We start from the raw sequence: 23852 nt of genomic DNA, 5'->3' as shown, positions 1-23852 counted from the left end.
TATTTTACCAGGTAAGGCCCACTGAGCTATAGAGCTATTTTTTCAGAAGTGACCTGGCCACAGATAATAGTCAACGGAGTGGCTCATCATCACGTGGAAATTTATTGCAGGTGCCAAATACTCAAAATGCGTGTTGATTTAAAAATGTGGAGGGAAAAAGCGGAGGACCCGGAGAAAAATGCACACGACCACGGGGAGAGACGCACAAACTCCAAATATACAGCAGGCGTCAGGGTTTGGATCAAACCCACAAACTCCTATATACCAGGCGAGGTAGTTTACATTTCGCCACCGTTAAAATAATAGCGCAGGGCCACGGGCATTTCTTCGTCGTACTTTTGTAAAAAAAAATCTAAATATAAGTTACTTGACAAACGTGCCTTTTAAACGTTTGTCCCGTGGAACCGAGTTTCAAATCGCTGAACCTGAAAGCACAGCCTAAGAGTGAGTGGCCTTGTGCACTCGGGGCTTTAGATGTAATCTCAGGTATTTGCTTTTACGAGGGGTGATGTAAAGGTCTGTAGCCTGACACAGAAGGAGCGTAGGGGGGCGTCGCAGAGAAGAGTTGAACTTTCAGCCAGAAGTGCATTACACTCGAGATAAGCGAAACGTCTTGGCTTCTGATTGATTCTGACACGTTTACAGGCATTTTGAGGCCTTCTCGTTCGAGTGCTGAGTGAAGAAATGGAGACATCTGAGAAGTGTAGCGAAATCTGGAGAGAGAAAAAATAATAATTGATGTATTAAAAAAAAAACTAAATAATTCGTGGAGGCTATCAAAATATTTGGCGTCTAAGTAATGCGCGGATTCATCAGTTGAAGTCGATTCCTCCGCTCAATATACAATAATATTGCGTGTAAAAAGATATCATGTGATTAATACAAATTGTATGCAAATGGTACGCTTGTATGCTAGCAGTGTACGTTTATGTAAAACATAAACAAAGAGAAATAATAACAAATAAGGTGCTAAATAATAACAGGCCTGGCTCCCAGTGCCCTCTGAGTGAGTCCACGGTTAACGAACCGCTCGCGCGTTCCTCCGCCGGCGATAAAGTGAGACGCGCGTGGTTTGAGGGGAGGGGTGAGGACCGAGAGTTCCTCTGTTGGCGGTGATTTAGGCCTTGGGGCATCCACGGAGATGATTGATGACGACGACGATGGAGCAAAGTGCGTTCCACATCAACCACCGGAATTCGATTTTCAGCCACGGCTAACATCAATGGCGAGCGATATTTGAACTGGTCCTGCCCCCTCCCCGTACCACTTTACCAACAACCGGCACTTACCAGCGTGAAGTACGGACAAACAACCCCCATGACCGAGATGGCGTGAGAAGGCCTTCATCCATTGGTGGATTGACATAAGGGCACCGTAACACGATTGCATTAATTGTATTGACTATAGAGCTGCGTGGTCTGAGAGTCGATGGATAGTTTCATGCTCGCCTCTACAGTGTACTTGCATGGTGACCAACACGGTGTGATGGGAGGCCTGCGTTAAGATTGTCAAGAGCCAGTACACGTATATTTAATGTGTTCACCGTGGGTTTTTTTACGTTAATCATTTGCTGTCGTAAACATTTCCCTTTGATGTTATTTCCTCTGGCTCTGTTACAACGCTTCCGGTAGAAATTATGGCAATTAACTTTTTTTACCGTCCAACTGTCGTACTTTGCCGTCTGTCACGGATCGTAATTAGTCCTTTTATTTGACAGGCATCGCCAGTGTAATGGATGTATCATTAGTAAATAATTATCTTGTTTTCCCATTGATAACGACATGCGCCCAATGGTAATCGTCTCTTATAATATTTTAATCTAATACATAAAGACCGTTGCGACTGATTCCACTGATTGATGTGAATTTTAACGGTGTTCTAGAAGAGCTGTAAAGCTGGAGTTTGTGCAAAATTATAGTCAAGTTGATGCTTATGGCGACAACAAAAACGATTGGAATGTTGGGTCCACAAAAAAGGAGGGCACGGAGGTCGCCGATTGGTTTCACTCAGGGGGCAGCCTCAGCCTGGAGCTCCCCATCGCTGCTCCGAGTCTCGCGCTCAACACTCGCATGGATACGAGCCCCGTCGTCATCATTATCATCAGCAGCCGTAGTGATGGACCGAGTAAATCGCCCCCCCGCAGAGCGTGACGCAAAAGCCGCTAGAAAGCGGCGGGCAGCATGCTACCATTTACGAGTATAGATTATATACTGTGCTGGTTTATAATATATTAATGATAGTGATGATGGTGTCGTTTGGAGGATTATCAACCTTTTTATCATATAATTGTTTATAAATGTTGATCGTAATTTGCAGACCTTTGTCAATCAACCGTTGGATGTAGGTCTTCCTGCTCATTGTCTCTCAAGGGGGTTGTTTGGCCATGCTTCACCGTGTTCATCGGTATGGTTCAGGGGGGGCAAAGGTAGGCCAATACCGGTCCAGATATCACTCGCCACTTGTTAATCCGTATGGCTGATGTAGACGCAGAGCAACAACTACAATGTAACATTCAGGTTGGTCAAGCCAGACAACCGCATCAGGAGCAGTGGAGTGTTATCGCTGCGATGTCTACCTTCGTATTTGTGGACCAGGGCATAGCGTCGTTATAAGTCGTTTCGGCCTATTCTGGATGACCCACAGTCGCACACTGCTGGAGAGTTTTTAATTTTCCATAATCGAGGTTTTCCTTGGGTTAGATCGCATAAATATATAGATGTGTCGTTAAAACCCGCCACCACCCGACACAGCCAACTAGTAAGGGTTGTCACGTAAACAGAACGTGCCAATTCATCACTAGTACAGCACACCGATGTGTTGGGGAGCCAAACCACAACATTTACAATCTGAGTACGACTTTTCGCCAATCTGAGGACGACGTTTCGCCGGTAATTACAACTAGCTTCATCAAACTCCGGCTTGGCTCTCCATCACATCGGTGTGCTGTACTGGTGATGAATTGGCATGTTGTTCTGTTTACGTAACAACCCTTCCTAGTCGGCTGCGTTCGGGCGGTGGCGGGTTTTAACGACACATATATTTACGCTATCTAACTCAAAACAACCTCTATTATGGGTGATGTTGGTCGCGAAAAGCCGACGTTTTGATTTTCCATTCGTGCATCGGGTTATCCGCACCTGCAGCAATGTTTTGTGCAGTGGATGCGGTTTCGGGTGGACCATGAACTGACGTTGGCCGTCTATTCATCGAACCGCACTGCGTAGGTTTTTTTTTCTCGTTTTTTTTCGCCGGATCACGTCTCTCCGATTGCGTCTCCGCGTCGCGCTGCGCACGCCGTTCGGCACGATGTCCGACGCTCCGCTCTACGTGCCGAACGACACGTGGCGCGTTCCGGAAGGGCGTCGGAGAGCGCCGTACATCGGACGTCCGTGGGTAGCGATGGCGATTCCCTTGCGCGCTTCCCGCCTGTACCATGCGCGTGCCTCGTTCTCTTGCAGAGTGTGGCTGCTCAAGAGGTTCATGAGCTGGTGGTTCGTGAGAAGGACGCAGAGCAACTGTGAGTGTGCAGCTTAACCGCGGTTTTCACTCAGTTAAGTTCGGTGGGCTGGTGGCGTTAAGTGTGGGTACAATATGTCTGGCCAATATGTCTGGCCAGCGTAGAAGGCTAGGTCATGTATGTATCTTGAACTTCTTTTGCACCTTATTCTTAGTTCTTTCGGTAAAGTCACGTTGAAGGGAAACAATAAAATCATAAAATATATATAAAACAATAAAAATTCTCACGACGTTTCGACCATGACACAAACGGTCGTCGTGAGAATTTTTTTTATTGTTTTATATATATTTTATTATTTTATTGTTTCCCTTCAATGTGACTTTACCGAAAGAACTAAGAATATGAATTACTGCAGTCACGAAAGCTTTAAATCAAAATTCTTTTGCACCGTACTTAGCCAACCACGCTAATCGGGAAGTGCGGGGGAAGGACTGTAAGCTAAACTCAGATAGCCCTCCAGCGGGGCTATCGAGTCATTGAAGGCCCTTCAATCAGCAGTGGCATGAGCAAGAAATTGCAGGGTTGTGCCTTTCCCTACAGTATAATTCCCCACACTTGTCAGGTGGAGATATTTCGGTGGTTTGTAAATTCTTCATTAGGTTGCATCGTCAGCATGGGGTTTTTATCAATGTATTACTTTGCTTTGTTAACAGCCTTTCTCAATGCCTGTTGCAGTTGGTATGCTACTTATGATCCATCTCTATCCAATGGTTCTGTACTGTGTTGAAGTTCAAAGCTCCGATGCTCGCTCAATGGACAGGCTTCTAAGTTAAGTCGTTAATATGGCACTGCAAGCCACCACGAGATCTTTTGTGTGTTGAGATTCAAACTAAAATGATGATGGTAGTGACTTTGATTTTAAATAGTTGTGTCCGTCAACCATAAAGGTGTCTTAATATAGTCATGCAGTGATAACTCATGTCCACATTCATGTTTGCTTATGAGTTATAAATGAGACCACTATGATAGAAATGCAATGGTGATAATAATAATATCTGCCCGACATTGTAACGGTCACCAAGAACAATAGTTTTATAAAATAGCTTACCATGGATTCTAAGCTTCATGTGGACTACAAGCTGAGAAAGCCCGTCATGTTACGTGAGCTCCGGAGCATTGCACTTCCCAACGGAGTGTGGAAGTGCAAAATAAAAATGTTTGCTTCGTGATGGATTTGAAGTGCCCATCGTCCGCTTCGCCAACCATGCTCTGTCTCCTTTCACAGACGCCGCTCTCGAAGGGCTCAAGGAGAAAAAGCGGAAAATCGTGAGTGTGCGCCGCCATTGCGATTTACGGCTTTGGGAATGGGAGAGGGATGATGCGTCGTATTGATACGGACTAATGGAAGGGCATTACAAACGGACCCGCGGTTCGACTGTAAATCACCAGCGCAGGGTACCGAAGGCACGGCCAATGCGAATTGTTTCTGTACATCGCGGGCGGGGGAGGCAGGCGGGAGGGGGGGGGGTGCTTTTCCTTAACCACGGCCAGAGTAGGATGCTTAATAACATTTGGCAGGCAACAAAGACAAAGATCCCACGTGTATAGCCTTAACCGACTTTTGGGGCAAGTACTATTTGCGAGCACCGATGAAGGCCGGCGCACGGCACACGAGGTGGGTGAGTGGCCAACCCCACGCCCGACCGCCTTTGTCTCTCCGGTGACAATGTTTACACGCCGCACAAAGTACGCATTTGAGGCTGAATCGACCTCGGGGAGGCCCACGACCAGTTGAGAAAATCGTCACTGTTTGTGGCCGTGAGCAGGAATCAAACTCGGGTCGCCCACCGGGTTGGTAGCGCTGCGCCGCTGACCGCTGCTCCCACCACTCCATGCGCCCTCGCATGCCCCACTCACTCTCTCCTCATCGTCGCGCTCCCTTTCCACGAATCGCTGTATCTTCGCTCTTGCATCAACCGCGGGAATCGAACGGAGATCGCCGTGGTCCGCAACGGGTGCGCTAACCAAGGCGCCACCGCTCCCGGCTGAACCCATATTAGAGGTTTTTTGGGTTGGATCACGTAAATATAAATGTGTCGTTAAACCCGCCACCACCCGACACAGCCAATTAGTAAGGTTTGTCACCTAAACAAAACATGACAATTAGTCGAACTCGTAACTAATTGGCATATTTTATATTTATGCGATCTAACCCAAAAAAAACTATTATAGATAATATTGGTCGAGCAGGCTCAATACGCACCTGGCGGGTTAAAGTTTTTTTGCAGCAGCAGCAGCGAATTCAAATTTGACTGGGTAAATTTTTTTTTTCCCCCTTCAATGTTTTGACCAACTCTAATATAGCAGTGGCTTCACTGGACGGGATGTCGCGGGCGGCTCAAACGCCGGTTGGTGGTGCTGATCCCCTCCCTCCCTCCCTCCCTCCCTCCCTCCCTCCCTCCCTCCCTCCCTCCCTCCCTCCCTCCCTCCCTCCCTCCCTCCCTCCCTCCCTCCCTCCCTCCCTCCCTCCCTCCCTCCCTCCCTCCCTCCCTCCCTCCGCGCAGCTCGAGGAGGTGATGGAGAAGGAGACCTACAAGACGGCGAAGGAAATCCTCGAGAGATTCGATTCGGAGGCGAAGAAGGCAAAGGTTTCTCAAACCTTTGCCGTTACGCGGCGCACATTCCCATGGCTGTGCCCGTAAAAGTGGGGCCCTCGTTTAAAGCAAAATACTATATTCCCGTTAAACATATTGTATATATTGCGAAGCCCACAAACAGCACCTATGTGGCGGCGCAATCCACGACTCCGAAGCAGGTTGCGGTTAGGGGCTCACGCCACGCTTATTAGGGGCTTACGCCAAAGTGTGTTCGGGGCTTACGACAACCCACGCCCCTAGCCGATAACTCCCCAGGGGACAGGGGTACCAGGATCCCTACAACCCCGGCTAACTCCCCAGGGGACAGGGGTACCAGGATCCCTACAACCCCGGCTAACTCCCCAGGGGACAGGGGTACCAGGATCCCTACAACCCCGGCTAACTCCCCAGGGGACAGGGGTACCAGGATCCCTACAACCCCCTACTAACTCGGCTCTCCTCCCTGCCCCGGGCCGGGACTACCCCAACCTCGGCCGGTCGGGCGGAGTAGCCACCCCTAGCCTCGGGTGAGGATCAGCTCCCCTGAGTCCCCACTCCTACCCCCGACGACCCCCCGTTACATCCCCGGGTCCCCCTTTAAATACCCCTCTGGGGCATGACGTCACCGTCCCCCCGGGGTCCGCCTGACGTCACGTTCTGCGACGCCACTCTCTCCGAGGGCGAGCGTGACGTGACGTCACCCACTACACTCCCCTACACCTATGCTAAGCCAATTGTAAGCAGCGTTCAAATGCTACGTTCTGTAACAAAAAAAAAATTGCTCTTTAAAAATGAAAAGACTATACTCCCGTTAATATATATGTGATTTAAGCAAACAGCGCCAATGCTAAGCCAATTGTGGGCAGTGTTCTTCAGATGCCATGTGCGTTATAGCAGGGCCCCATGTTCTATTTGTTTTACTGCATCCCCGTCGCATTAGGAATCGGTAATAACTCGTGACCTGGATGTCGTTTTAGGAGCTGGAGCAAGCTGCCATCGCCGCAGCGTCAGTCGGGCAAGGTGTGTGTTGTGTGAGAGTCTTAAAATCTGCTTGTTTATCGGGGAGCATGTGGATTTAGTGGGGGGTGTTGTTATTGTCTATCAAGCCAGCAACCGCTGAGATCCCTAGGTTCAAACGCTGGACGGGAATTTAACTCGGATTGGCAGGTTTGCCGTGCGCCGTGTTATCCCCTGTGCCACGACTCCACCCCATGTTGCTTAAGAGTGGGGGTTGGGGGGTGGGGTTCATATTGTTTGTGCAAGGGATAATTAACGCTGTTGAGATCCTGCGTCTAAATCCGGGTTTCGGCTGCCCACGATTAAACTGCGTTGATGATCGTCTTAAACTTGGTCACTAATGACTGCAAAAAAAAAAAGGCCGTGACATTCACGTTTTTTCAAGTCGAAGGTTCCGAACGTCTACAACGCTACCTCGTCTCCGCGTGTCCAGAGCTGCGTCAGCGCACGCCGTCGCAGAGGGGCGTCAACGACCCCCCCACGGTATCGTCTCCGCTCGGACCTCACTCGGGCCCCCCAATCCAGACCCCCGGCAGAGGCCCCACGGGACCGCCACCGGCGGGCAGAGGGGGGAGCCCCACCGTGCCGAGCACTCCCGGGGGTCCTGGGACTGCCCCCGGGGGCCCCCCAGAAAAGGGGCTGCTGGCGGGGGTGGGGGGCGCGTCGGGAGCTTTTGCACGAAGACCCGGCGGCCATGCTGCCGCCACCCCTGCTGCCGCCCACGTGGGTTTCTTTCCGCCCCCCCACCTTGGTAAGGCTCGGGTTTGATGCCCCGTTGGTTCGCATGTTGCTCTGCTTGCGTTGAACGCCACCAAGTCCTCGCTCAGCGCGTCGGCGTTTGCGCAGCGACGCTTTTTCCGCGACGAAGCCAGTGCTTCCGTTGGGGAACGCTTTTCCGCGGAACGCACGCACGGTTATCACGCGGTTTCTGAGCGGTGGACAACGAACTGCAGTTGATTATCCGGCGCCGCGCGATTATTCGGCTTCCAACATCCGGCAGTCTCCTGCTGATCCGGCAAAACCGCTCCAAAGGCTGTACCAGTCCGGCGATGAACAGGAGTGTAGTTGTACCTACATCACCCCATGCAGACTCTTTGAGATTGGAGTGGTAGGTACAGTAAATGCAGTAACTTTTTACAGGAGCATTTTTATTTTTGTCTATTTTTATGTTGATACCAATTTGCTATAGTAAACTAATTTTAAACACTAAAAAAACATACGCAACACCTAAAACTTAATGTTATGCAAGAATGTGCAAAATTAAGCTATTTTAAATCGTGATGTGATTATCCGACGTTTTGGAAAATCCGGCGCCCTCTTCCCCCGCCGAACCTGCCGGATAATCGATGAGCTACTGTACTTTCTTGAGCTGCACGGTTGAGCGTTACAGTGATGCAGTAACGCGGCGACGTGCCATCGGTTATTTCTCCTGACATCTTCCTGTGTGTGTACCTACATTGTAACTCACGAAACGTCATCGTTGCTGCATTAGTTATGGGGAAATTGTTTTAGCTCAACGCGCGTACGTGCGCGTGTGTGTACGTGTGCGCGTGTGTGTACGTGTGCGCGCGTGTGTGTGTGTGTACGTGTGCGCGTGTGTGTGTACGTGTGCGCGTGTGCGTGTGTGTGTGTACGTGTGCGCGTGTGTGTGTACGTGTGCGAGTGTGTGCGCGTGTGTCTACGTGTGTGTACGTGTGCGCGTGTGTGTACGTGTGTGCGTGTGTGTACGTGTGTACGTGTGTGTACGTGTGCGCGCGTGTGTGTGTGTGTACGTGTGCGCGTGTGTGTGTACGTGTGCGCGTGTGTGTGTGTGTGTGTACGTGTGCGCGTGTGTGTGTACGTGTGCGAGTGTGTGCGCGTGTGTCTACGTGTGTGTACGTGTGCGCGTGTGTGTACGTGTGTACGTGTGTGTACGTGTGTGTACGTGTGCGCGTGTGTGTACGTGTGCGCGTGTGTGCGCGTGTGTCTACGTGTGTGTACGTGTGTGTACGTGTGTGTATGTGTGCGCGTGTGTGTACGTGTGCGCGTGTAGGTATGCACCCGCCGGGTCCTCCCCTCCCCAGGCCCGTGCTGCCGCGGGAGCGCGGCGTTGCCGACCGCGTCATCGAGTACCTGGTGGGCGACGGCCCTCAGAACCGGTGAGGGCTCGTCGCACTCTCCCACAGGGGCCCATCGTCTTCATGCATCACCTGTGTCCCTCTGTCTGTCCATCTGTCTGTCCCTCTCTCCGTCCCGCTGTGTGCACGCCTGTTTATCGGTTTTTCCATTCGTCTGTTTGTCTTTCTGCCTGTCCTCCGTTTCTCTATCGGTATGTCTGGCTGTTTATCTGTCCATCTGTCTCCCTGTCTGATTATATCTGCATTGTATTTCTGTCAGTTCTTTTATCGGCATGAATTTCGATCTGTCCGTCTGGCCATCCGTCTGCCCATTCGTCTGCCAGTCTTATTATCTGCATTTCCCCTCTATCTATGTATGGCTGTTCATCTGTCTGTGTCTTGTCTCCACCTCTTGAGACTCGGTGAGGATTTCCTGAACGGATATAGGATATCGATATTATTACTGTAGTGGTGTTTTTATTTAAAGCTTTCGTGACTGCAGGGATTCATATTCTTGGTTCTTTTGGTAAAGTCACGTAGAAGGGAAACAATAAAATAAGAAAAATATAAAACAAAATTCCCACGACGTTTCGACTGCAACACAAGAAATCATCATCAGGTGTGAAAACCACAGCAAGAAAATTTGAAAAAGTGGCGTTTTTTTACGTTAGCACCACGGAGAGCGATTTGGCAGTTTGTTCAGATGGACGAGTCCATCTATGTTCGGAAAAGAGGAAGGGTGGGATGTGACTTTACCGAAAGAACCAAGAATATGCAGTGTTGTTGTTGCACAGTATAGTGCTGAGTGTACACTCCAGTCCTTGATAATACTTCAGGCTGTTTGTGCAGGACAGCCCTTCGTGAAAATGAGGAACTGAGACAGCCCTAAAAGCCTTCGTAAAACAATTAGGGTCACAGACCGTGTTTAAAGAAGTCCCCAACAGCTGACGAAAACACATCTCAGTTAACATTGTGGCATTCCCTCCCCCAATAATACTGTGTGGCCGGAATGCGTGTGTCATATTGTAAGCACGTGGTCTGTTTACCATTTACCTGCCACCCCCCTCGCCCGCTTCCCCACACCCCATGCAATACGGCGAAAGCCGAGATTTACGTCGTTTTGCAAATACGTCGTTAATTTATTAATACCCCTACCCTATTTTCCGTCGGCTCAACCCACGCACGCTTACGTCGCTGACAGCATCCTCCGTAGCCTCTCCGCCTTCGCCTCCACCACCTATCCTGTAGTGCGCCACGGTGGCGAGATGTTAACTTCCTCGCCTCTTATCCAGGAGGTCATGGGTTGTGAATTCGATCCCGACCCTGACACCTGTATATTTGGAGTTTGCATGTGTCTCTCTCTCTCTCTTCGTGGTCGCATGGATTTTTGTCTGCATCCCCCGGTTTTTCCCTCCACATTTAGAAACATGCGCTTAAAGTATTTGGCTACTGCTAAAAATGTCCATGTGGTCAGGGTAGCTTCTGAAAAGAGCTGTATAGCTCAATGGGCCTTACCTGGTAAAATACAATTTAAAAAAAGTTTCTCAATTGCTTTGTTACGTTTCGATATTCGTCCTCGCACCTTTGAGGAACGCATCTCCCCCCCCCCCCTCGACGTAAGCCACGGTATCGCTGTACAACTCAACATGTGATTAGTTCTGGTCTCATTGGAAGTCCCGAGTGTAACATTAGCGTGAGATTTCTAAGCATTGGAAGTCGTTGACTCTCACTTATGCGGAGCACAGTTTGATGTCCTGTATTGTCAGCGTGTGCATCACATTTTAATTTTTCTTTAGGGGTATTTGTCATTAAAAGCAATCATAATTTCAATGAATTAATGGATCGTTAATGACATTGCCGGTTATATGAACGGCAAATATTGTACGTTTCTGAGATTGGTTTCCATTCACTGTTTAGTTTGAATCACCGCGTGTGTGTGTGTGTGTGTTTACTGTCTGGTACCCCAGGTACGCTCTCATCTGCCAGCAGTGCTTTTCCCACAATGGGATGGCGTTGCGAGAAGAATTCGAATACATAGGTGGGTTTCCCCAACAGGTGCCCCTCACATTACCAATAGTATTGTTTATGCTTGCCTTCTGTGTGGTCCTGTGTGGCCTCATCGTCAGCCCGTGTGTGTGTGACGTGGGGAGTGGTGGCGCAGCGGTTAGTGCGCCGAATATCTGAACCGGTCCTGGGCCTCCCCCTAGTTCGACTCAGCCTTAAATGAGTAGCTGCTGTGATGTGTAAACATCGCCACCGGGGAAATAAAGGCGGCCGGGCGTGGCAGTGGCCACCTACCCCCTCGTTTAAACATCGCACCAGGTGCTCATATGAGGCTGAGTCGAGCTAGGGGAGAAGGCCCAGGACCGGTTCAGATAATCGTCACTCGTGTTGGTGGTGGCCATGAGCGGGAATCAAACTCAGGTGGCTGGGTTCGTGGCGCCAGTGCGCTAACTCCTGCGCTACCGCCCCCACCATTGACACATGCACACACTGACACACATACTGACACACTGACACACAACACCCGCTGTTCGCCACTAAGTGGCGGTGACATCACCACGCACTTTGAGGCCACATGAAATGACAAAGATTTGCTGGCAGAAGGGCACGGGACAGACACACACACTCGCACACAAAAAGATCCCCCATATAGCCTTAACAGACTGTTTGGGGCAAGTGTTGTTAGCAAGCACCTATGAAGGTCGGCACAACACACGAGGGGGGGAGGCCCAGGACCGGTTCAGATAACCGTCACTGGTGTTGGTGGCTGCGAGCGGTAATCGAACTCTGGTCGCTGGGTTACACACTGACACGCGCTCACCAGGCTGCCGATCGACCAAGTCGACCAATTGTCCCGGCTGTAGGCGATGACACACAGGCGCGTGTCTCGTCCCCCGCAGCGTATCGCTGCGCCTACTGCTTCTCGCTTAACCCCGCGCGGAGAACGCGGCCCATCGCCCCACGCTTCGGGGACTCGGGGGCCCAGGCCCAGCCACAATCTCGCCCCGGCTCCAACAGCGCCGCCGCCGCCACCGCCGCAGGGCCTGCCCCAACCTCGGCCGGAGCAGACGGCCATAAGGCGGCCCCAGCAGTGGGCGATGAAGCGTCCGGTGAGTTAGTGAGGGCGTGCGCTGGTTGTCGTTGTCGTGGTGTGTCCGTGTGGGTGTGTCGGTGCATCTGCGTGGGTCTGTCCTGTGACCTGTCGGCGAGCCTTCGACACTTTCATGTGGCCTCAAAGTGCACCTGGCCTGGCACTGGTGCCGTGGTGACGTCGGCGGGTATTGGTATTGGCTGATGTGGTATTGGAGGATGTGGAGCTGAGTGGCACCCATTCCCAGCGGTGTCAAGATCGAGCTCTGTGGTGGAGGCTCGTGAAGGGACTCGACTGGGCAGTTTGAGGCAGTCGCCCTCCAACAACAGTGAAGGGCGGAGGAGCGAACAACGAGCAGCACGCCAGGTTGCTAAAAGTTGAAACCGTGTCGAGCACAGGTGGTGCATCTGCCAGTCGTCTCAAGTCCCGTAACCTCCTGCCGGCCGTGACTTGCATCAAGTGGCCTCGAGATGTAGTAATGCCATTGCCACTTATTGGTTAACGGCTGCTGGTGTGTGTCTTTGTTTTTGTGTCTGTACGTGTCTGCGCGAATATGTCCTTCCTGTGTGCAAGTCTGTATGTATATGTGAGTGAATATACGGGCGTGGTGCTGGCCACCTAACTCCCTCGTGTGCTGTGGCGGCCTTCACAGGTGCTACTCGCGAATAGCACTTGCCCCAAAAGCCTGTTGAGGCTATACGGGGCGGGATCTTTGTCTTTGTGTGTGCAATCTCATGACCCCACTACCGGCGAGTCTTCCACAACTTCACATAAACCTCACAAATGCACCCAGCCCGATGCAGTCCGAAGCATAAGGGAAATCCGCAGCAACATTTCAATCCGTCCCTCCCGTTTGCTTGTGCAGACGTGGAGGTCGCTGAAGAGGAGCCACCACATGTTGCTGCTGCTGCTGCCGCCGCCGCCGCTGCTGCTGATGATCCTTCTGCCTCCGAGGAGGCGAGTCCTGGACTCGTCTCCCTTCCGGAGGGAGATTCGGTGGTTCCGCAGGAGGGGACGGACAGAGATGGGGCAAGCACAGCTGAGAGCGTCTCACCCGCGAGTCTCAGCGACGTGGAGACTCTGGAAGCGGAGCCCCCAGCAACCGGGCAGGCCGATAAATCGGCTGACGAGAGCATGGACGTCTCCTAATACTTCCTCCCTGGCGGTCAATTTTGTTTGTTTTGTTTTTCGTCATCTGAATATTTATCTCACTTCCGCGGTACGAGCGGTTGGCGTGTCACGATTGCATGTTCGTCAGTTGAAATGCAGTCAGGTTTAACAACGCACGAAGAGAGGGCTGCTCTTCCAAACAGCCCGAAGCCACGGGTCTTCTTTGTTTTCCAACCGGTTTACTCGATTCCCCAGTTGTACAAGGGTTTTCCGCCATCCATTTACACGACAAAAGCTCTGCTGGATTTAGAAATTATTTCCTGCCATCGCCATTTCGCATGTCCGGTCGTCGTCGTCGTCGTGAGCTTGAGATGGAATTCCGGGACGTCCTCGGTTTACCGCGGTGGTAGATGCGTTTCTGATAAGTGCCGCGCTAAGCGAAAACAATTTCCCCGTCAATAATGCGACGACAGAGTTTGGCGAGTTGCGACGTGTGCACAAGCATGCAGTGAGGTTTGCGAAAACAAATAACTTGAGGGTGCGCATCACTCCACGTACTGTATCGCACCGCTCAGCCGCGCGAGCAGCTCATGAAAGTAGTTCGTCGTCGGCCGCTCCGAAATCGCGTTATAACGGTGCGCGTCCCGCGCTATAACGGTGCACGTTTTGTGCTTTGACGGTGCACGTTTTGTGCTATAACGGCGCGCGTTTTGTGTTCTAACAGCGCGTGCGTTCTGCTTTCTCATGGTGTGGGTGGGGGGGGGAACACGTCGATGAACGACGATGCAAAATGAGGCGCCAAAAATGAAGGGGAAAAAAAAACCACGGATTGAGTATTGAATCGAATGACCACTCCCAATCACCAGAGTTGGTTCGAAGCCACCAGGCTGGCGGCGGAGAATCGTCACGGGCTCACCAATCGCCCGTTGTTGCAGTGTTTTGCTTTGGCTCGCTGGATGGGCGCTCTGCGGGGTTCGCTTAGCGTGTCGTTTTGGAGACGACGTCCCCCCCGACGATCCGCTTCTTCCAGAAGAGCGAAGCGCGTGCGAGTTGGTTCGCTTCCTCCCGCTGTTTCTAAACGACGTCGAGCGAAAAAACGTCAGATCCTGGCGAAACGGCGCGTGGCATATACAACCGAGGAAACGTACGGGAGATCTGTACAAGACAACCGCGAAATCCTGCGCAGTACAAACCCTGTGGTTTTTGGTTGGTGTTTTTCTTTTTTTTTTCAAATGCTACTACTGCCAAGTCGACAGCCACCGGTGAATGCGCGGTAAGTCATGCGGAAAAGCGATAAATCAAACAAAAGACCTTTGGCATTGTTCGCAAGAGTAGGTAGTTGCGTACCAGTGCCAAAATCGACAAAATTCGTAACTAGTTCACACTGTAGAATTTAGATCAACTGTCTCAATACGCTAAGGCTTGAGAGTTCTGTGAATGAGATACGTGTTATTTCATTGAGTTTAAGTAGCATCATTTGGAAAAGTTGCAGCGAGTCGCTGTTGGCACTTATGTCTGGCTGTGTGTCCATTGAAAGTGTTTAGCCCGTGAATCTATATCTGGTTCAACAGAAATAGATGCGACATGCAGAAATACATATTCTTGGTTCTTTCGGTAAAGTCACGTAGAAGGGAAACAATAAAATAATAAAAATATAAAATCAAATTATCACGACGTTTCGACTGCTACACAAGCAATCATCATCAGGTGTGAAAACCACAGCAAGAAAATTTGAAAAAACCAGCAGTTTTTTTCTTCAAATTTTCTTGCTGTGGTTTTCACACCTGGTGATGATTGCTTATGTTGCAGTTGAAACGTCGTTAGAATTTTATTGTTTTATATTTTTATTATTTTATTGTTTCCCTTCTACGTGACTTTACCGAAAGAACCAAGAATATGAATCCCTGCAGTCACGAAAGCTTTAAATCAAAATTTAAAGCAGAAATACCTTAGACGAGCGGTGGGGCAGAACCTTTTCCTTACCTAGGGCCAGATAGGAAATTTCACTTATTTTTTGGCGCACACACACACACACGTTGAGCACACACCTCATTCACAACCGGCGCTGCAAGAGGGCACCATTGCAGTGATCGATGATTGTGGATACCAGGAAGAATAGGATCCCGCAGAGAACAGAAGGGTTTTTTTTTGCGGATCCTCCAGCTCCCGCGGATAAACGGGAGTTGCGGGGCAATAGGATCGCGGTTGAGAGAGAGGAGATCCGCTGCGATTCACCAACGGGTTTTGCGTTGGGAACGTCGCCTCGGCGTTGGGACACCCGAGCCCGGCGCCGGCCCGAAATCCTTGGATTTGAGACCTCAGCGACCTGCCTTGGTCGAAAAGCCGAGTGGGTCGCGTTGTCGGTTTTAGTGAGTGAACGTTTCAGCCCGGTTCGCTGGCGTCCCCCCACGAAAAGTAAACGCCATAGGATGCCAGGTGGTGAATGCGCTTCAAATGAATGCGCGATTGAAAGAAGGAAAACAAAAGAGCTCTCGTGGTGTGTGTGTCCCCCCCCCCCCCCATTCGGGTGCGGTTCCTACGAAAATCTTTTTTGAGGGTTCGTAAATGACAAAGGTAAAATAAGGAGGCCGGATGACTCTGTAGGTCAGAGACAGAGCCGCCACAGCTGAGAAGCTGGGTTCGAACCCAGACCCTCAAGCGTAGCGGGGTCGATGGTCTCAATCGCCGTTGGCTGCACAATGAACCCTCATTGCATTAATTTTTTTAATGTGTTTTTACACACTTAATTTGTCTCCGTTCCAACTCTTGAGATACAAGAAATTTTGATTTGACACTCGATGAGCACTCTTTGCGGGGCACGTATTAAAGTTGTGCGGCTGGGGGGGGGGGGGTCTGGATAAAGGGGTTTGTTGAAGCGTGGTCATCAGTAATTCTCAGGTCGTCTTCTGAATTTGTACTCTAGCTGAACGCGTGAGTTCCGAGTGGGGAACGTCTTTTGTTCCAGGACTGCAACGTCGATGGAGGAACAATTGGATGGCGCACTGGGGGAGGGGGGATTGAAGACAACATTTAATTTTTGAAATGTTGACAGTGTTGAGTGAACCCTAATTGTATATTGGTTGTAGATTCATGACAGGTCAATCCTGAGTTTATTCGTGTAAATTGTGCTTCAGTTACAGAAGGACCCAGAATTATACCAAGGTGCTTCTCTGTTACACAGTTACTGTTAGCCCCCCAACTTGGGGCATTATTAAATATAAGCTTGATGTGAATCCATGACATTTCATAGTATCCACACGCCTAATTGTGGGCAGGCGCTTTGAGTTGTCTTGAGATGCGTTTTACGGGTTCTACCGCTCAGCGTGACGGTGGACTTTTGGTGCCGGGAGCTGAAACATTTTAAAAAAAGCTCCTAAGCCATTTGGAGCGAAACGTCGGACAGCATGCGGCACGACCCGAAAAAAAAACTCGTCTGAGAGTCGTATACAGCCTGACCGTGAAAAAAAATAATCTGCGAATTTGCAAGTCCGTTATTGAAGTGTTATTGTTGTTTTGCCGTTCTTTCCGTGACACCGTCTTTAAATATATTCGTTTCACCAAAGTAATTTCCTTGACTGAAGTCACGGCTTGCTGGTGTGCTGTAGACCACGCGCAGCTCTGCTTCGATGTCACGGCGGTCCACTTGTCAATCTGCCGCCGGACGACGAGGTGCCTCTGCGCGACGTGGGGGTGGGGGAGGGTCGTTTTGGGTTCGTTATTTCGCCATGCCATGGCCACTCTCACTGAGATTAGTAAAGGCAGGGAGCATAGACGTACGGGCAAAAGTGTACAGTCCCATCGTAAAGCAACAGCGGCAGGGCTGATTGTTCACCGTGCTGTTCGGCCCACGCAGACACGCCGCACAAGGGCTGCACATTCGTATTATTTGAGAAATATTGGTATTTACTGTAAACGTAATCTATCTTAACATCTTTTATTTGAACACGATTCAACCTTAGAGGTGATTTGTAGGTTAATCCAAAAAAAGATCCCCAAATTTGACCGAAATTTGTGAAGTTTTGCATGATCCAAATTGTTTTGCTGTCTCTATCATATTTGTCTGAAAGTGTGACGTCACCGTACGTGACGTCACAACGTGTGGCGTCATTTGTGTGACGTCACCGTATTTTCCCCATTAAAGGTACGGCCATGCGTCACTTGTGCTTTACAGTATAAATTTTAAAATGCTTACGTTGACATTTTTTTTACTCAAGCAACTAATGATAGCATTCTACGATTAACATTGAAAGTGATTCGAATGGTTGTGTTTAGTGCATAAATAATGAACATTTTAGAAAAACATGACCTTTACAATGAAAAAAAATATATATAAAAATTGGGCCTAAAAATAAAGCCGTATATACACAAAAAATTTAAATCCTTAGCTCATCCCCGTATCCCTCGTCACAAGAGAACCACGTACAATGGGCTGGTCCACGAGCCCAGACAAGCTAGTGCGGGGCCTGTAACATATCTTATAAAGTGGCCTAAAAAAAACAAATATTGAAACAAATGTTTAACTTGCACGGTAAAGTAATCGTATTTTATCATTTGCTATACAGCCGGATAATACGACAAATCGCCAACCTTAAACACCCAGTCGTTCATAAAAGTTGAAGGCGGTACAGTACAGAATCACTGGACCGGAATTGATAGCTTGAAAGCATTTAGCGCGGGGCCCGTAGCATATGTAGCAACTTTTGCTACTAAGATAATCCGGCACTGCCCCCCACCCCCCACTATGGACGGCCCTGGTTACTCATCAGGTGGTAGGTTACCAGTAGCCGGACGGCCCTGGTTACTAATCAGGTGATTGGTTACCAGTAGCCGGACGGCCCTGGTTACTAATCAGGTGGTTGGTTACCAGTAGCCGGACGGCCCTGGTTACTAATCAGGTGGTTGGTTACCAGTAGCCGGACGGCCCTGGTTACTCATCAGGTGGTTGGTTACCAGTAGCCCGACGGCCCTGGTTACTAATCAGGTGATTGGTTACCAGTAGCCGGACGGCCCTGGTTACTAATCAGGTGGTTGGTGACCAGTAGCCGGACGGCCCTGGTTACTAATCAGGTGATTGGTTACCAGTAGCCGGACGGCCCTGGCTACTAATCAGGTGGTAGGTTACCAGTAGCCGGACGGCCCTGGTTACTCATCAGGTGGTTGGTTACCAGTAGCCGGACGGCCCTGGTTACTAATCAGGTGGTTGGTTATTAGTAGCCGGACGGCCCTGGTTACTAATCAGGTGGTTGGTTACCAGTAGCCGGACGGCCCTGGTTACTCATCAGGTGGTTGGTTACCAGTAGCCGGACGGCCCTGGTTACTCATCAGGTGGTTGGTTACCAGTAGCCGGACGGCCCTGGTTACTCGTCAGGTGGTTGGTTACCAGTAGCCGGACGGCCCTGGTTACTCATCAGGTGGTTGGTTACCAGTAGCCGGACGGCCCTGGTTACTAATCAGGTGGTTGGTGACCAGTAGCCGGACAGCCCTGGTTACTATTCAGGTGGTTGGTTACCAGTAGCCGGACGGCCCTGGTTACTAATCAGGTGGTTGGTTACCAGTAGCTGCTCGAGCAAAAGGACGAGGCCATCCGTTCACGTCCACCTCCATCATTGTCGGTGGCTGAGCGAGTGGTGGTCTTACTTTTGATCTTGCCTGTGGGGGGGTGGGATGGAGGGGGGGGGATGGAGGGGGGGTGCTCTCTGTGGGCCGTGGGTTCCACGGCGCAGGCGCACCGCCTGCACAGTCGATAGCTACGCCACTGGCGGGGGGTGGGGCGGGGGGGGTCAAGGGGACCTTTGGGCCCACGCGGCAATCGAGATGTGAGCTGCGCATCGTATGTATATGTGTGTATGTTTAACTTCTTTCGCACCGTACGTAGCCAACCGCGCTAATCGGAGGTGGGGGGAGGGGGGCGAAGAACAACAAACTCGACAGCAGTTCGAAGGCGATGAGTTTTTCAATCTTGTCTGGAGGTCGTTGCGAGTCTGGACGTGCGAAACTGCGAGGCTCGCTTTGAAGAGTGCAACGCCGCGTGGAAATTCCGTGCACGGGTTGAGTGGAGGGGGGGGGGGGGTGTGTGAAACTGTGTAGCGTGAGATTTTGAAACTCAAAATTGCGATTAGACATTCGCGTTCAATGTATTATTTTGGAATGGGAAATCGACTCAAACGAAGTAATATAACTAGGTTACATTTTGAAAGAAAAACATTCTGAAAAATCGCGAACCGATACCTATACATAAACACAGCAGCACCGGTGGATAATGACAGCATGGTAATGCAGGGAGCATGGGTTGACTTGTAATGTCACGTTCACAGTTCGCTCGTACAACATTTACTGAAGCCACAACACGCGTGTGGCACGCTAACGTGGGCAAAATGCGTCTAGTGTGCAGAATTGTGCCCAAAACAATAGCCGACCTCGCCGCTCGACAGTGTTTTTTTCTGGCTGTTACCACCTGAGGAAGGCTGCAGCACGCCCAGTGAAACGTCGGGACATCGCGCGGTACAACCATAGAGAATCGCATCGGAGATAGCCGTGCGTCATCTCGATATGCAAAGCATGCTGGGTGTTCCTCCTTTTGCTTTGCTGTTTTGGAACTTTTTTGAGGACGCGTGTTTTGTGTTCATATATGATTTGTTTGTGGCCTGCATGCAATTTTCTTCCGGATTTTTGAAATACCTCCGCAGCTGGAGGAAGTTGTTCAAACGTGCGTTTACGCACGCGCGTGTGGTATTATTACGTTTATCAATGACCCTCATTTGCAAACCGTGTAAGTGTTAAGAGCATGTTGGTTTTTAAATTACACGCGTATTTTTTACGTATTGTGGTGGTGTTAATTTATATGCATATTACAAACAAACACAAACGTTGCATGATGCTTTCCACATAATTTATTTTACGTTACCCGTTCAAGATGTTTGTTTGCCATCTGCTGTTAACTTTAAAATAAGCATGCCGGTTGAAGTGTGTATACTTTGAGGTCAGTTCGCGGTTTGGCGTTTAAAAGGTTTTGGTGCTGACGGTAACGCAATGGAAGTAACCAGCGATCAATCGCCAGGGGGTTTTGTTGTTGTTGTTGTTTAAGAAATACGATTCAATCACCCAGAGCCGTGGACGACGAGACAATTAATTTCTGATTGGCATGCTGCCTGTGGAGATGTTAATGGGGTCAGCACACTGGAATTGAAATCCCAGAGGTAGACCGGTTTGATTCAATCTCCTGGCGCTTCAGTTGAAGACATTCGCGCGAGTTTCTTAAATTCTGCCTCTGTCCACCCAGCGGTGTGCAATGGGAAAGGCCGCAGCAATGCAATCGCCAGGATCCCGTGTGGTGGGGTCAAATCTGGGTAACTCCTACCTCATCGAAGATGTCTGGCAAATGTGGAAGAGTGAGCCAAATACCCCTCCCTCAGATATCTCTAGTTGACGCTCTTCTACCAGCAGTGGCGTGCGTATGAAATTGCAGTGCCTACACCTTGCCCTTGTCGCTTGCGGTTGCGGTGGGGGGGGGGAAAGAACAAAAACATGAGCAGAGTGAAGCACAACGAATGTCCACCTCCCAGTGCGGGGGGGGGGGGGGAGGGGGTCGTAACGAAGGCGGGATTCTCCCCCCCTATCGCCACCATCGCACATTGGCAAATGGAATTTTATTGAAACGAAGAAGCGACACAAATATGAATCGTTTGTGTCGCAGTGGCCGGGGAGTCTGGCTGGCCCGTTGTTGTGTTTGGCAGACGCGGGCCACTTTGGAAAGACAGGTGGGGAAAATAAGTTAACGGCCATAATCACCGGTCACATCCCGTCCCAACTCCCCCCCCCCCCCCCCCCCAAAGATGTTTGCTTAGCATTGCTGCCAAGTTTCTCATCGTGCGATTTTTGTGTCTCTAAGTAAGAATTTCCTTTTTTTTAAGCAAAGGCTCAGCCCCCGCAATTGCTTGCTCACGCCTCTGCTGGCAGAAGGGTCTGCATTATTAACGAGAGAGAGCTCCCTCCGTACAAGGTTATTTGGGCCCACTCGTCCACGCTGGCCCGACGTCTCCGGAAGGGGTGGCATTACCCACGCTCGCTTACCGCACCTCACGCGACCTGCCGATCAACAGTTGCTGCTGGGTGAACAAAGGCTGGAGTGGGTGGGTGAGTGGGTGGTTGGTGGGTGGGTGGGTGAGTGGGTGGTTGGTTGGTGGGTGGTGGGTGGGTGGGTGGGTGGTTGGTGGGTGGGTGGGTGAGTGGGTGGTTGGTTGGTGGGTGGTTGGTGGGTAGTTGGTGGGTGGGTGAGTGGGTGAGTGGGTGGTTGGTGGGTGGGTGGGTGGTTGGTGGGTGAGTGGGTGGGTGGTTGGTTGGTGGGTGGGTGGTTGGTTGGTGGTGGATTGGATGGTGGTCGGTGGGTGGGTTGGTTGATTGGTGAGTGTGTGGGTTTAAGAAACTCGCACAACTTGTTTCACCTGCCGCATCGGGAAATCAAACCCGCCACCTCTGGATTAATTCACACACTCCACGTCCTCATCACCCTGCATAGTCTCCAGTTGATTATTCCCTGTATGTGACAACACTTCCCAGCCACATTGTAATAAAACCCAAACCGTCAATAACACCGTGGCCTTAAATAGACAAAAATATTTATAACAGGTGATGTTTTGGGCAATGGCCATTCAATTTTGCCTGTAAATATTTTTTTCCCTATTGAGGCCACAGTGTTATCGACGAACGCGTTGAGACATTTTGCTATAAATTGTGCTTGTGCGACACTGCCAACGCGGCATCGCCAAATAATAAACTTTAAATAAATAAAAAGTACAAGTTTGGAAAATAAAAATGTTCTTTTGCTCACAAATCTGCTCGCTGTGTTTTGGCGCGAGGTTCCAAAACTGAGATTTGAAATACAAATGAAATAATGACACGCTGCAATTGCCCGATGATTACTCAACACGCTGCACGTCGTACGTACAGAGAGAGGGGACTGATTTCTAATTGTCGCGGAGGCATGGCGTTGACATACGTCCGCCCTGGTACCTGTTTAACAATTGTCAGACGCGTGCAGCACCTGTCTTTAGCCATCATCAGGCGCGTGCAGCATGCGCAAAGTTGGTAAGCTCGCAGAGGCGAACCTTGGGGGGTGGGGGCCTGGAGTACCTATAAACGTGTTGCATCATGGGTATTTGTAAATACTGCGCGTATGCCCGTACGCGTGTTCGCGAAAGAGTTCAGTGCATCACGAGTTAGGGGTCACTGTGGACCGAGTTCACCTTCAAGAGTCACGTTGACGGGTGCACAGTGAAGGGGTCAAACAGGAGTGGGGTTGGAAACGAATAATAGTTGAAAACTGAAAGTAAATTGTATCTGTGCGACGATCGTTGTGACGATTTAAGAGCGCGTTTGTGGGTACGTACGTTAAACTTCTTTCGCGACGTACGTAGCCAACCGTGCTGTAAAGAGCGCCGGCTTGGTTATACACCACATGAGCTCCGGCTTATATCGTCTCGCAATGTAAACCATCCACGTGGGCAAATCCGTGCATCGGTCCCATCTCCTTAACAGTGGACCTACTCTCTCTCTCTCGGGCCTTTATCATCCCTCCTTTAGCTGCCATTCCGTTGAGCTGTCGCGTTGACCGCCGGTCGTCGTCGTCGTCATCCTCCGCTCGTGTCCACGACGCGTCCTGCCCTAACGTGTACGTGTCCCCGCTAACTCCGCCGCTGTCTCTCGGCGTGATTCCAAGCGAGCGTCTCTCCATTGAACGTGATACTCCGTGCAAGTTAGGTCGTCCTTTGTGTGTGTTTGTGTGTGTGCATAGGTGCCCGCTAACAGCACTTGCCCCAACAGTCTGTTAAGGCTATACGGGGGATCTTTTTTTCTTTTGTGTGTACGTGTGTGTGGCACAGTGCGATTGTGTAGCGGTTAGCGCACTGCGCTACGAACTTGGCGACCCGGGTTAGATTCTCGCTCACGGCTAACACCAGTGACGATTATCTGAACCGGTCCTGAGCTTCCCCTAGGTCGACTCTGCCTAAAATGAGTACCTGGTACGGTGTGTGAACATCGCCACTGGGAGACAAAGGCGGCCGGGCGTGGTGCTGGCCACCCACCCCCTCGTGTACCGTGCCGGCTTTCATAGTCACTCGCTGACAGCACTTGCCCCAACAGCCTGTTGAGGCTATACAGGGGGGGGGGCGGATCTTTGTCTCTCTGTGTTGTAATATTAAATTTCTTTGCGTTTACCGTGGCAATTGCCTGCCCGAGTGAGTTTTCTCGGCGTGCACGCACAGCTGGCTATTACCACGAACTCGTGTGTACAAAGACTCCCCCGTCCGAACCCATCTCCCCTCGGGCTTCGAGAGATGTGCCTTTGCGGAGTTGCTTATCGGATCGCGAGGAACGCGACGCGACGCGACGAAGCGGGGCTGTTGACGTCTCTTTTTTTTCTTGTTGCAGACGGCGGTACAGCT

At 50.5% G+C, this 23852-nt stretch overlaps 1 protein-coding gene across 1 annotated transcript in view; it reads left to right on the top strand.

The window, feature by feature from the left end:
* Nucleotides 1-16976, top strand: part of LNPK (lunapark, ER junction formation factor) — a 28384-nt gene extending 11408 nt beyond the window's left edge. The window contains exons 4-12 of the mRNA XM_076071687.1: nucleotides 3459-3517; nucleotides 4743-4783; nucleotides 6022-6105; nucleotides 7071-7113; nucleotides 7544-7861; nucleotides 9143-9248; nucleotides 11174-11244; nucleotides 12110-12319; nucleotides 13166-16976. Coding sequence (XP_075927802.1) covers nucleotides 3459-3517; nucleotides 4743-4783; nucleotides 6022-6105; nucleotides 7071-7113; nucleotides 7544-7861; nucleotides 9143-9248; nucleotides 11174-11244; nucleotides 12110-12319; nucleotides 13166-13449 — 1216 coding nt within the window. The 3' untranslated portion in view covers nucleotides 13450-16976. The remainder of the gene's footprint in view (nucleotides 1-3458; nucleotides 3518-4742; nucleotides 4784-6021; nucleotides 6106-7070; nucleotides 7114-7543; nucleotides 7862-9142; nucleotides 9249-11173; nucleotides 11245-12109; nucleotides 12320-13165) is intronic.
* Nucleotides 16977-23852: the final 6876 nt, after the last annotated feature.

This window comes from Petromyzon marinus, chromosome 34, assembly GCF_048934315.1.
Source record: "Petromyzon marinus isolate PM22_M1 ecotype Great Lakes invasive population chromosome 34, UKy_Petmar_22M1.pri1.0, whole genome shotgun sequence".
NCBI lineage: Eukaryota > Metazoa > Chordata > Hyperoartia > Petromyzontiformes > Petromyzontidae > Petromyzon > Petromyzon marinus.
The sequence above is the reverse complement of the archived record's forward strand: the minus strand, read 5'-3'. Positions and strand labels throughout refer to the sequence as shown.